Source organism: Oncorhynchus tshawytscha, linkage group LG31 (genome assembly GCF_018296145.1).
Source record: "Oncorhynchus tshawytscha isolate Ot180627B linkage group LG31, Otsh_v2.0, whole genome shotgun sequence".
NCBI lineage: Eukaryota > Metazoa > Chordata > Actinopteri > Salmoniformes > Salmonidae > Oncorhynchus > Oncorhynchus tshawytscha.
The window spans coordinates 31,115,419-31,128,740 of NC_056459.1; the positions used below are offsets into that span (position 1 = coordinate 31,115,419).

The 13,322-nt window shown below is 44.9% G+C and overlaps 1 protein-coding gene across 2 annotated transcripts in view; it reads left to right on the plus strand.

Annotated features, from left to right (window-relative positions):
* The window catches only part of LOC112229418 (proto-oncogene tyrosine-protein kinase Yrk), a 53,478-nt gene extending 43,373 nt beyond the window's left edge, over positions 1 to 10,105 (plus strand). Inside the window, exons 8-13 of one of the 2 annotated variants that reach the window (XM_042310373.1) lie at positions 3,312 to 3,467; positions 4,521 to 4,700; positions 5,027 to 5,103; positions 5,958 to 6,111; positions 6,191 to 6,322; positions 9,504 to 10,105. In XM_042310373.1, the coding sequence (XP_042166307.1) occupies positions 3,312 to 3,467; positions 4,521 to 4,700; positions 5,027 to 5,103; positions 5,958 to 6,111; positions 6,191 to 6,322; positions 9,504 to 9,712 (908 nt within the window). In that variant the 3' untranslated portion in view covers positions 9,713 to 10,105. Of the gene's footprint in view, positions 1 to 3,022; positions 3,188 to 3,311; positions 3,468 to 4,520; positions 4,701 to 5,026; positions 5,104 to 5,957; positions 6,112 to 6,190; positions 6,323 to 9,503 lie in introns of both variants that reach the window. The other variant, XM_042310372.1, reaches the window with a different exon arrangement.
* Positions 10,106 to 13,322: the final 3,217 nt, after the last annotated feature.

The window sequence follows — 13,322 nt, forward strand, 5'->3', positions numbered from 1 at the left end:
TCTCCATGTCCAAGCCTTCGGTAAGTCAGGGCCCTGTTTCGTTTCCTTCCTCACTTCTATCTCAGTGTCTGTCTGCCCTCTGGTGGTGCAGTCTGTTGTAGCAGCATCTCTACTATGTGTGTGTGTGCTAATTCCTGTGTCTGTATGTCCAATATCCATTCTAGCATACTTTAATCATACTATAATCAAGTAATGCATTATCAAGCACATTAAATAAGCAGCTGTGGCTAGACAGCATGGTGTGTCAGTACTACTGGACAGCATGGTGTGTCAGTACTACTGGACAGCATGGTGTGTCAGTACTACTGGACAGCATGGTGTGTCAGTACTATTGGACAGCATGGTGTGTCAGTACTATTGGACAGCATGGTGTGTCAGTACTACTGGACAGCATGGTGTGTCAGTACTACTGGACAGCATGGTGTGTCAGTACTATTGGACAGCATGGTGTGTCAGTACTACTGGACAGCATGGTGTGTCAGTACTACTGGACAGCATGGTGTGTCAGTACTATTGGACAGCATGGTGTGTCAGTACTATTGGACAGCATGGTGTGTCAGTACTACTGGACAGCATGGTGTGTCAGTACTACTGGACAGCATGGTGTGTCAGTACTATTGGACAGCATGGTGTGTCAGTACTACTGGACAGCATGGTGTGTCAGTACTATTGGACAGCATGGTGTGTCAGTACTACTGGACAGCATGGTGTGTCAATACTATTGGACAGCATGGTGTGTCAGTACTACTGGACAGCATGGTGTGTCAGTACTACTGGACAGCATGGTGTGTCAATACTATTGGACAGCATGGTGTGTCAATACTACTGGACAGCATGGTGTGTCAGTACTATTGGACAGCATGGTGTGTCAATACTATTGGACAGCATGGTGTGTCAGTACTACTGGACAGCATGGTGTATAGACAGCATGGTGTATCAGTACTATTAGACAGCATGGTGTATAGACAGCATGGTGTATCAGTACTATTAGACAGCATGGTGTATAGACAGCATGGTGTATCAGTACTATTAGACAGCATGGTGTATAGACAGCATGGTGTATCAGTACGATTAGACAGCATGGTGTATCAGTACTATTAGACAGCATGGTGTATCAGTACTATTAGACAGCATGGTGTATAGACAGCATGGTGTATCAGTACTATTAGACAGCATGGTGTATAGACAGCATGGTGTATCAGTACTATTAGACAGCATGGTGTATGTACTATAGACAGCATGGTGTATCAGTACTATTAGACAGCATGGTGTATAGACAGCATGGTGTATCAGTACTATTAGACAGCATGGTGTATAGACAGCATGGTGTATCAGTACTATTAGACAGCATGGTGTATAGACAGCATGGTGTATCAGTACTATTAGACAGCATGGTGTATCAGTACTATTAGACAGCATGGTGTATAGACAGCATGGTGTATCAGTACTATTAGACAGCATGGTGTATAGACAGCATGGTGTATCAGTACGATTAGACAGCATGGTGTATAGACAGCATGGTGTATCAGTACTATTAGACAGCATGGTGTATCAGTACTATTAGACAGCATGGTGTATAGACAGCATGGTGTATCAGTACTATTGGACAGCATGGTGTATCAGTACTATTAGACAGCATGGTGTATCAGTACTATTAGACAGCATGGTGCGTCAGTACTAATGTTTATATGTTATGTGTCTGTAAGATACACTGCATCACCAAAAGTAAGGGGACACCCTTTCAAATAATGGATTCGGTTATTTCAGCCACACCCATTGCTGTCAAGTGTATAAAATCGAGCACACAGCCATGCAATCTCCATAGACACAATTTGGTGGTACAATAACGTTACTGAAGAACACAGTGACTTTCAACATGACACCGTCAGAGGATGCCACCTTTCCAACAGGTCAGTTTGTAAAATTTCTGCCCTGCTAGAGCTGCCCCGGTCAACTGTAAGTGCTGAAGGTCTAGGAGCAACAACGGCTTATCCTTAAAGTGGTAGGCCACATAAGCTCACAGAACGAGACCGCCGAGTGCTGAAACGCGTAGCGCTAGAAATCTCCATGATTTTGGAATGAGTTGTTCAGACAGCTGTCCGCATACTTTTGGTCATGTAGTGTATCTATGTTATGTATGTTATGTTGTGTTATGTATGTTAGTACTATTTAGTGGATCAAGTAAAGCATCCTGTTGTATATGTGTTGTATATGTGTTGTATATATGTTTTATATGTGTTGTATATGTGTTGTATATGTGTTGTATATGTGTTGTATATGTGTTGTATATGTGTTTTATATGTGTTTTATATGTGTTGTATATGTGTTGTATATGTGTTTTATATGTGTTGTATATGTGTTGTATATGTGTTGTATATATGTTTTATATGTGTTGTATATGTGTTGTATATGTGTTGTATATGTGTTGTATATGTGTTGTATATGTGTTTTATATGTGTTTTATATGTGTTGTATATGTGTTGTATATGTGTTGTATATATGTTTTATATGTGTTTTATATGTGTTGTATATGTGTTGTATATGTGTTGTATATGTGTTGTATATGTGTTTTATATGTGTTGTATATGTGTTTTATATGTGTTTTATATGTGTTGTATATGTGTTGTATATGTGTTGTATATATGTTTTATATGTGTTTTATATGTGTTGTATATGTGTTGTATATGTGTTGTATATGTGTTGTATATGTGTTTTATATGTGTTGTATATGTGTTGTATATGTGTTTTATATGTGTTGTATATGTGTTGTATATGTGTTTTATATGTGTTTTTTATGTGTTTGTTGCCTTTGATCTCTTCACCCCCCCCCCCCTCTCTCTCTCTCTCTCTGTCTGTCTGTTTGTCTGTCTGTCTGTCTGTCTGTCTGTCTGTCTGTCTGTCTGTCTGTCTGTCTGTCTGTCTGTCTGTCTCTCTCCTTCTCTCTCTCTCTCTCTTTATCGCTATCTTTCCCTCTCTCTCTGTCTCTGTCTTTCTCTCTCTCTGTCTCTCTCACTCCCATCAGAGCGAGCTGCAGGTCTGTGCTGTAGGTTGATTGGCAGCTGTAGGCGGGGCATGCCTAAGCTTGCGGACCTATCGGTAAAGACCAAGGATGTGTGGGAGATTCCCAGAGAGTCTCTCCAGCTCATTAAGAAGCTGGGCAACGGGCAGTTTGGAGAAGTCTGGATGGGTAGGAACTAGTTCTCTGTCTTTGCATGCCTCTTCATCTCATTTAATCTCCCTCCCTCTATCCCTCCCTCCACCCCCTCCTCCCTCTCCACTCCTACCATCCCCTCCACCCCTCCCTCTTCTAGGCAGTAACGATGGGATGTGTCACTTCTTGACCACGCCCTGTCCCAATTCAACGCCCCTCACCCTGGGTTTGGGGCGGGATGCCTGGGAGGTTGCCCGGGAAACGCTGGCCCTAAACAAGAAGTTGGGTCAGGGCTGCTTCGGAGATGTCTGGATGGGTGAGACCGACTGTCAATCAATCAATCAGTCACCTTCTTTTACTGTATGTTGAAACACTTCTTACAGTCTGTGTTCCAGAAGGGCTTCTCAGTGTGTCTCTGGATATTCCTAATGCGGTGTTCCCGGTGTCCAGTTCAGTGTTAAAGGGTCTGTGTCTGTCCAGACCAGTGCTGTTCTGTGTCAGTGATAAAGGGTCTGTGTCTGTCCAGACCAGTGCTGTTCTGTGTCAGTGATAAAGGGTCTGTGTCTGTCCAGACCAGTGCTGTTCTGTGTCAGTGATAAAGGGTCTGTGTCTGTCCAGACCAGGAGGTGTTTTACTGGTCCAGCTTCATGTGCTACTGTAGTTTCATGCTGGTACTCCTTCTCTCCTCCCCTCCTTCCTCCCCTCCCTCCTCCCTTCTCTCCTCCCTCTCCTCTCCTCCCCTCTCCTCTCTTCCCCTCATTCCTCACCTCCCTCCTCCCCTCTCCTCTCTCCTCTGCTCTTCTCCGTTCCCTCCTTCCCTCCCTCCACCCCTCTCTGTTCCCTTCCCTCCTCCTCTCTCTCCTCTATCCTTCCCTCTCTCCTCCCCACTCTCCTCCCCTCCCTTCTCTCCTTCCCACCCTCCTCCCTTCTCTCCTTCCCTGTCTCCTACCTTCTCTCCTCCCTTCTCTCCTCCCCTCCCTCCTCCCTTCTCACCTCCCTTCTCTCCTCCCTCCCCTCCTCTCCTTCCCTCCTTCCTTCCTCCCTCCTCTCCTTCTCTCCTCCTCTCCCTCCTCTCCTTCCCTCCTTCCCTCCTTCCTCTCCTTCCCTCCTTCCTCTCCTTCCCTCCTCTCCTTCCTTCCCTCCTCTCCTTCCCTCCCTTCTCCCCTCCCTCCTCTCCTCCCTTCTCTCCTTCCCTCTCTCCCAATTGTTACCCCACCCTGCCTCCTCCATGCATGACCTCATCATCACTCTTTTAATGTGTGTACTATATAACTCTGTGTGTGCGTGTGTATATAGGTGTGCGTGTGTATATAATTGTGTGTGTGTGTGTGTGTGTGTGTGTGTGTGTGTGTGTGTGTGTGTATGTCAGGTATGTGGAACGGCGCCACCAAGGTAGCAGTGAAGACGTTGAAGCCAGGCACCATGTCTCCAGAGGCCTTCCTAGAAGAGGCTCAGATCATGAAGAGACTGAGACATGACAAGCTGGTGCAGCTGTACGCTGTGGTCTCTGAAGAACCCATCTATATCATCACAGAGTTCATGAGCCTAGGTGCTGCAGCATGCACACACATCTAAGCTGGAAAGCTTGCGCACACACACACACACACACACACACACACACACTCACTCACTCACACACACACTAACTCACACACACACACACACACACACACACACACACACACACACACACACACACACACACACACACACACACACACACACACACACACACACACACACACACACACACACACACACACACACACACACACACACACACACACACACACACACACACACACACACACACACACACACACACACACGTTTTCACAATGATTTCTGACATGTATTCAACTGTGTATACTGCAGGAAGCCTACTGGACTTCTTGAAGGATGGGGAAGGAGGGAATCTGAAGCTGCCTCAACTGGTGGATATGGCTGCACAGGTCAGAACACACAACCACCGTCTCGGTCAACCCCGTCTCGGTCAACCCCCGTCTCGGTCAACCACCATCTCGGTCAACCCCGTCTCGGTCAACCCCTGTCTCGGTCAACCCCCGTCTCTGTCAGGTCAACCCCCGTCTCTGTCAGGTCAACCCCCGTCTCGGTCAACCACCGTCTCGGTCAACCACCGTCTTGGTCAACCACCATCTCGGTCAACCACCGTCTCGGTCAACCACCGTCTCGGTCAACCACTGTCTCGGTCAGGTCAACCACTGTCTCGGTCAGGTCAACCACCGTCTTGGTCAACCACTGTCTTGGTCAGGTCAACCACTGTCTCGGTCAGGTCAACCACTGTCTCGGTCAGGTCAACCACCGTCTTGGTCAACCACTGTCTTGGTCAGGTCAACCACTGTCTCGGTCAGGTCAACCACTGTCTCGGTCAGGTCAACCACCGTCTCGGTCAACCACTGTCTCGGTCAACCACCGTCTCGGTCAACCACCGTCTCGGTCAGGTCAACCACCATCTCGGTCAGGTCAACCACCGTCTCGGTCAACCACCGTCTCGGTCAGGTCAACCCCCGTCTCGGTCAGGTCAACCCCCCGTCTTGGTCAGGTCAACCACCGTCTTGGTCAACTCCCGTCTCGGTCAACCACCGTCTCGGTCAACCACCGTCTCGGTCAACCCCCATCTTGACCACGTTCCTCTGGTGGTCGGGGTCGAGCGCTGGTGCCACCTCACACTCTGCTGCAGGTGGGACAAGTGGGGATGAAGGGCACCTCTAACACTTCCTCCTGTGTGTGTGTGTGTGTGTGTGCGTGCATGCGTGCGTGCGTGTGTGTGTGTGCGTGTACATAGATAGCGGCAGGCATGGCGTATATAGAGCGAATGAACTACATCCATCGTGATCTGCGAGCGGCTAACATTCTGGTCGGGGAAAATCTGGTGTGCAAGATCGCTGACTTTGGTCTGGCCAGACTCATAGAGGACAATGAGTACACTGCCAGACAAGGTAAGAGAGAGTGTGGCAACTCTTGATGAGAACAGGACTTCATAAATACATTTGATTGATTGATTGATTGATTTTACAGGAGCCAAGTTCCCCATCAAGTGGACTGCTCCTGAAGCAGCTCTATACGGGCGTTTCACCATCAAGTCTGACGTGTGGAGCTTTGGTATCCTGCTCACTGAGCTCATCACAAAGGGACGCGTACCTTACCCAGGTAGGTGGGCGTGTCTTACTCTCTCCCTTCTTTTTTCCAGACATGGGATATGTGTTACTAAACATCTCTGTGCAGTGGCAAGAAAAAGTATGTGAACCCTTTGGAATTACCTCGATTTCTGCATAAATTGGTCATAAAATGTGATCTGATCTTCATCTAAGTCACAACAATAGACAAACACAGTCTGCTTACACTAATAAAACACAGACAATGATATGTTGTCATGTCTTTATTGAACACACCGTGTAAACATTCACAGTGCAGGGTGGGAAAAGTATGTGAACCCCTGGATTTAATAACTGGTTGACCCTCCTTTAGCAGCAATAACCTTAACCAAACGTTTTCAGTAGTGGCGTATCAGACCTGCACAACGGTCAGGAGGAATTTTGGACCATTCCTCTTTACAAAACTTGGAATATTATTGGGATGTCTGGTGTGAACCGCTCCCTTGAGGTCATGCCACAACATCTCAATCGGGTTGAGGTCAGGACTCTGACTGGTCCACTCCAGAAGGTGTATTTTCTTCTGTTGAAGCCATTCTGTTGTTGATTTACTTCTGTGTTTTGGGTTGTTGTCCTGTTGCATCACCCAACTTCTGTTGAGCTTCGATTGGTGGACAGATAGCCTAACATTCTCCTGCAAAATGTCTTGATAAACTTGGGAATTCCCTTTTCTGTTGACGATAGCAAGCTGTCCAGGCCCCGAGGCAGCAAAGCAGCCCCAAACCATGATGCTCCCTCCACCATACTTTACAGTTGGGATGAGGTTTCGATGTTGGTTTGCTGTGCCTTGTTTTCTCCACACATAGTGTTGTGTGTTCCTTCCAAACAACTCAACTTTAGTTTCATTTGTCCACAGAATATTTTGCCAGTAGCGCTGTGGAACATCCAGGGGCACTTTTACAAACTTCAGACGTGCAGCAATGTTTTTTTTAGCAGCAATGGCTTCTTCCGTGGTGTCCTCACATGAACACCATTCTTGTTTAGTGTTTTACGTATCGTAGACTCGGCAACAGAGATGTTAGCATGTTCCAGAGATTTCTGTAAGTCTTTAGCTGACACTCTAGGATTCTTCTTAACTTCGTTGAGCATTCTGCACTGTGTTCTCGTAGTCCTCTTTGCAGGACAGCCACTCCTAGGGAGAATAGCAACAGTGCTGAACTTTCTCCTTTTATAGACAATGTGTCTTACCGTGGACTGATGCTTTTAGAGATAGTTTTGTAAACCTTTCCAGATTTATTCAAGTCAACAATTCTTAATCTTAGGTCTTCTGAGATCTCTTTTGTTGGAGGCATGGTTGACATCAGGCTAGCAAACTCAAATTTTGTGAGTGTTTTTTTATAGGGCAAGGCAGCTCTAACCAACATCTCCAATCTCCTGAACCCAATGAGCTTTTGGAGAAGTCATTAGCCTAGTGGTTCAACATACAGTCGTGGCAAAAAGGTTTTGAGAATGACACAAATATACATTTTCAGTCTGCTGCCTCAGTTTGTATGATGGCAATTTGCATATACTCCAGAATGTTATGAAGAGTGATAAGATGAATTGCAATTAATTGTAAAGTCCCTCTTTGCCATGCAAATGAACTGAATCCCCAAAAACCATTTCCAATGCATTTCAGCCCTGCCACAAAAGGACCAGCTGACATCATGTCAGTGATTCTCTCGTTAACACAGGTGTGAGTGTTGACAAGGACAAGGCTGGAGATCACTCTGTCATGCTGATTGAGTTTGAATAACAGACTGGAAGCTTCAAAAGGAGGGTGGTGCTTGGAATAATTGTTCATCCTCTGTCAACCATGCTTACCTGCAAGGAAACACGTGCTGTCATCATTGCTTTGCAAAAAAAGGGCTTCACAGGCAAGGATATTGCTGCCAGTAAGATTGCACCTAAATCAACCATTTATTGGATCATCAAGAACTTCAAGGAGCACGGTTCAATTGTTGTGACGAAGGCTTCAGGGCGCCCTAGAAAGTCCAGCAAGCGCCAGGACCGTCTCCTAAAGTTGATTCAGCTGCGGGATCAGGGCACCACCAGTACAGAGCTTGCTCAGGAATGGCAGCAGGCAGGTGTGAGTGCATCTGCATGCACAGTGAGGCGAAGACTTTTGGAGGATGGCCTGGTGTCAAGAAGGGCAGCAAAGAAGCCACTTCTCTTCAGGAAAAACATCAGGGACAGACTGATATTCTGCAAAAGGTACAGAGATTGGACTGCTGAGAACTGGGGTAAAGTCATTTTCTCTGATAAATCCCCTTTCCGATTGTTTGGGGAATCTGGAAAAAAGCTTGTCCGGAGAAGACAAGGTGAGTGCTACCATCAGTCCTGTGTCATGCTAACAGTAAAGCATCCTGAGACCATTCGTGTGTGGGGTTGCTTCTCAGCCAAGGGAGTGGGCTCACTCACAATTCTGCCTAAGAACTCAGCCATGAATAAAGAATGGGACCAGCACATCCTCCGAGAGCAACTTCTCCCAACCATCCAGGAACAGTTTGGCGATGAACAATGCCTTTTCCAGCATGATGGAGCACCTTGCCATAAGGCAAAAGTGATAACTAAGTGGCTCAGGGAACAAAACATCAATATTTTGGGTCCATGGCCAGGAAACTCCCCAGACCTTAATCCCATTGAGAAATTGTGATCAATCCTCAAGAGGCGGGTGGACAAACAAAACCCCACAAATTCTGACAAACTCCAAGCATTGATTATGCAAGAATGGGCTGCCATCAGTCAGGATGTGGCCCAGAAGTTAATTGACAGCATGCCAGGGTGGATTGCAGAGGTCTTGAAAAAGAAGGGTCAACACTGCAAATATTGACTCTTTGCATCAGCTTCATGTAATTGTCAATAAAAGCCTTTGACACTTATGAAATGCTTGTAATTATACTTCAGTATTCCATAGTAACATCTGACAAAAATATCTAAAGACACTGAAGCAGCAAACTTTGTGAAAATTAATATTTGTGTCATTCTCAAAACTTTTGGCCACGACTGTACACTGTGAATGTTTAAACGATGTATTCAATGTAGACAAGAAAAATACAATAATTTGTGTGTTATTAATTTTATGACCAATTTATATAGAAATCTGGGTAATTCCAAAGGGTTCACATACTTTTTCTGTCTCTTTCTCTTTTCTCTCTCTTTCTCCCTCTCTACCACTCCCTCTCCCTCCTCTTCTCTAGGTATGAATAACCGCGAGGTCCTGGAGCAGGTGGAGAGAGGCTACAGGATGCCCTGTGCGGTGGGTTGTCCTGCCTCCCTCCATGAGCTGATGGTACAGTGTTGGCGCAGAGAGGCGGACGAGAGACACACCTTTGAATACCTGCAGGGCTTCCTGGAGGACTACTTTACTGCTACTGAACCCCAGTACCAGCCTGGAGAGAACCTGTGACCACGCTCACACGCACACGCACATACAAACACGAGTGTTCACAGACAGACACTCACTCACATAAATACAGACACACACACACACACACACAGTTTTTGTAGGCTGTAGCGTGCCAGATTGTGCCTTAAATCTTTACTCAGTGTGATATGATGACGATGATGATGATGATGATGATGATGATGTCTTCACTTCCAATGCTTTTTACTCTTTAACCATCTTTCATGTCAAAGTGGATTTTTACTGTAATCCTTTCTTAAATCTGTTTTTTCTTTGTCTGAGTTTCTGAATCTGGCGGGTAAATGCTGCCAGAGGCGTGCTGCCCATAGGGGGCACGTGTCCCCTCAAAGAATGTGCCCTGTTTAAAAACATTTAAGAAATAAAATTATATATATATATTGTTGTTGTTTCTCTGTAATACCACTAGCCACCTAGAAATGTTATGTAGTCTTTAGTCTTTAGTCTTTAGTTAGCCCAGCTTTCCCAACCTCATAACTAACTACCAAGAAGCCATTTCAGACTATCAGTCAAGTTAGAGTAGCTAGCTTGTTTGTCTTAGCTGGCATGCCTGCTGTCAAGGTTGGTGGACGTTAGAAAAGCCAGCTATAACTACATGTATTGAATAAGACTCACAGTCTGTTACCCAGATTTGAGCAGACATGCAGAGAAGAATGTTGCAGATGTTAGAAATAGGCCTAGCTTGTGCATCATTATCACTAGCTATCACTAGCTATCACTAGCTATTACTAGCTATTACTGGCTATCACTAGCTATTACTAGCTATTACTGGCTATCACTAGCTATCACTAGCTATTACTGGCTATCACTAGCTATTACTAGCTATCACTAGCTATTACTAGCTATTACTGGCTATCACTAGCTATTACTAGCTATTACTAGCTATTACTGGCTATCACTAGCTATTACTAGCTATTACTGGCTATCACTAGCTATCACTAGCTATCACTAGCTATCACTAGCTATTACTAGCTATTACTGGCTATCACTAGCTATTACTGGCTATTACTAGCTATTACTAGCTATTACTGGCTATCACTAGCTATTACTGGCTATCACTAGCTATTACTGGCTATCACTAGCTATTACTAGCTATCACTAGCTATTACTGGCTATTACTAGCTATTACTAGCTATTACTGGCTATTACTAGCTATTACTAGCTATTACTGGCTATTACTAGCTATCACTAGCTATTACTGGCTATCACTGGCTATTACTGGCTATCACTAGCTATTACTGGCTATCACTAGCTATTACTGCTATCACTAGCTATTACTGGCTATCACTAGCTATTACTGGCTATTACTAGCTATTACTAGCTATTACTGGCTATCACTAGCTATCACTAGCTATTACTAGCTATTACTAGCTATCACTAGCTATTACTGGCTATTACTAGCATTATTACTAGCTATTACTGGCTATCACTAGCTATTACTAGCTATTACTGGCTATCACTAGCTATTACTAGCTATTACTAGCTATTACTAGCTATTACTGGCTATCACTAGCTATTACTAGCTATCACTAGCTATTACTGGCTATCACTAGCTATTACTAGCTATTCACTAGCTATTACTAGCTATTACTGGCTATTACTAGCTATTACTGGCTATCACTAGCTATTACTGGCTATTACTAGCTATTACTAGCTATTACTGGCTATCACTAGCTATTACTAGCTATTACTGGCTATCACTAGCTATTACTGGCTATCACTGGCTATCACTGGCTATTACTAGCTATTACTAGCTATCACTAGCTATTACTAGCTATTACTGGCTATCACTAGCTATTACTAGCTATTACTAGCTATTACTAGCTATCACTAGCTATCACTAGCTATTACTAGCTATTACTGGCTATCACTAGCTATTACTAGCTATTACTGGCTATCACTAGCTATCACTAGCTATCACTAGCTATCACTAGCTATTACTGGCTATCACTAGCTATTACTAGCTATCACTAGCTATCACTAGCTATTACTGGCTATCACTAGCTATTACTAGCTATTACTGGCTATCACTAGCTATTACTAGCTATTACTAGCTATCACTAGCTATTACTAGCTATTACTGGCTATCACTAGCTATTACTAGCTATTACTGGCTATCACTAGCTATTACTAGCTATTACTGGCTATCACTAGCTATTACTAGCTATTACTGGCTATCACTAGCTATCACTAGCTATCACTAGCTATTACTAGCTATCACTAGCTATTACTAGCTATCACTAGCTATCACTAGCTATTACTAGCTATCACTAGCTATCACTAGCTATCACTAACTAACAGGGAAGAAATCCGAGGTGCGAGCACGGAGCGTGACTGGGCCAAGCTAGAGCAGCTTGTGAAGTTGCTGGAGCCGTTCGCAATCCACACCGACTTCAAACTGACAGCCGGTCACTGTCTGATGTGGTACCGGGCCGTCTCAACCTCGAGTCACACTTGCAGTCAACTACTGTTGCAAAACAGTTGGCACTGGTCCTCCTGAAGTCACTGCTTGAGCGCTTTGCATGCATACTGAATCCTCAAACTTCAATCCTCACTCTACAGCAGCTTGCTCAACATAGATGGAGCTGATGAGGGAAGCAGAGTCTATTGTACTTCAGCAAAGTACAGCCATGGAGCAGCAGGACCCACAGCAAGATGTCAGCACGTTGAATCCAGCAAGCATCTCGTCCACAGTTCTTCAGAAATATAGTTTCCTCGTAGGATAGTCCAGAGGGTCTCCCCTGGCAGGGCATTGTGTCCTGTATGAGCTGTGGAAATACCTGGAAGAGGTAAAGCTGGGCATGTTTACAGAGTCACCGCTCCAGTTCAAGGATGGCTGTTCATCCAAAGCTGTGACCTCTGGCACTGGATCTGGTTTTCTGCCCCTGCATCCCAAGCATTCGTGGAGAGGATAGTCTCTGTCTGTGGACAACTGTCATCCGGCATGAGATTCCGAACGACCACCTCTTTGGAACGCAGTGTCTTCTTGAAGATAATCCAGAGAATCTTGTTTGGATGAACAGAATCACACACACAGACACACATTTGCACACACACAGACACACACACACACACACACAGACACACACATACGCACACACATACACACACACACACAGACACACACACACACACACACACACACACACACACACACAGACACACACATACGCACACACACACACACACATACACACACACACATACACACACAGTGTTGCATTGCTTATGTTTCTGGTGTCGTTGCAGCTGTTTTTATGAACCCATATTGAAGGGGTTAGTCACGGTGATGATACATGTTTCACAGTACATAAACAAACCATGTCACATGACTTCCTTTGTTGTTTCTGTCACATAAAGGTACTTGATTCTTCTTCCATCTACTAGTTAAGTAACAAAAGCATTAGATTGGTGTGAACATGGACAAGAGAGTTTCCTTCCACCATATTTCTTGCACCAGTCTAGGCGCTTATCCTTTAAATCCAAGTCAAATTAGGATGGATTTATAATTTAAACTTTACCGAACATATTTCCTGGCCAGGGAGTTGTATAGAGGCCTCTGGTGACCAAAAGCCATTGGCCGCGCCATTGAGGA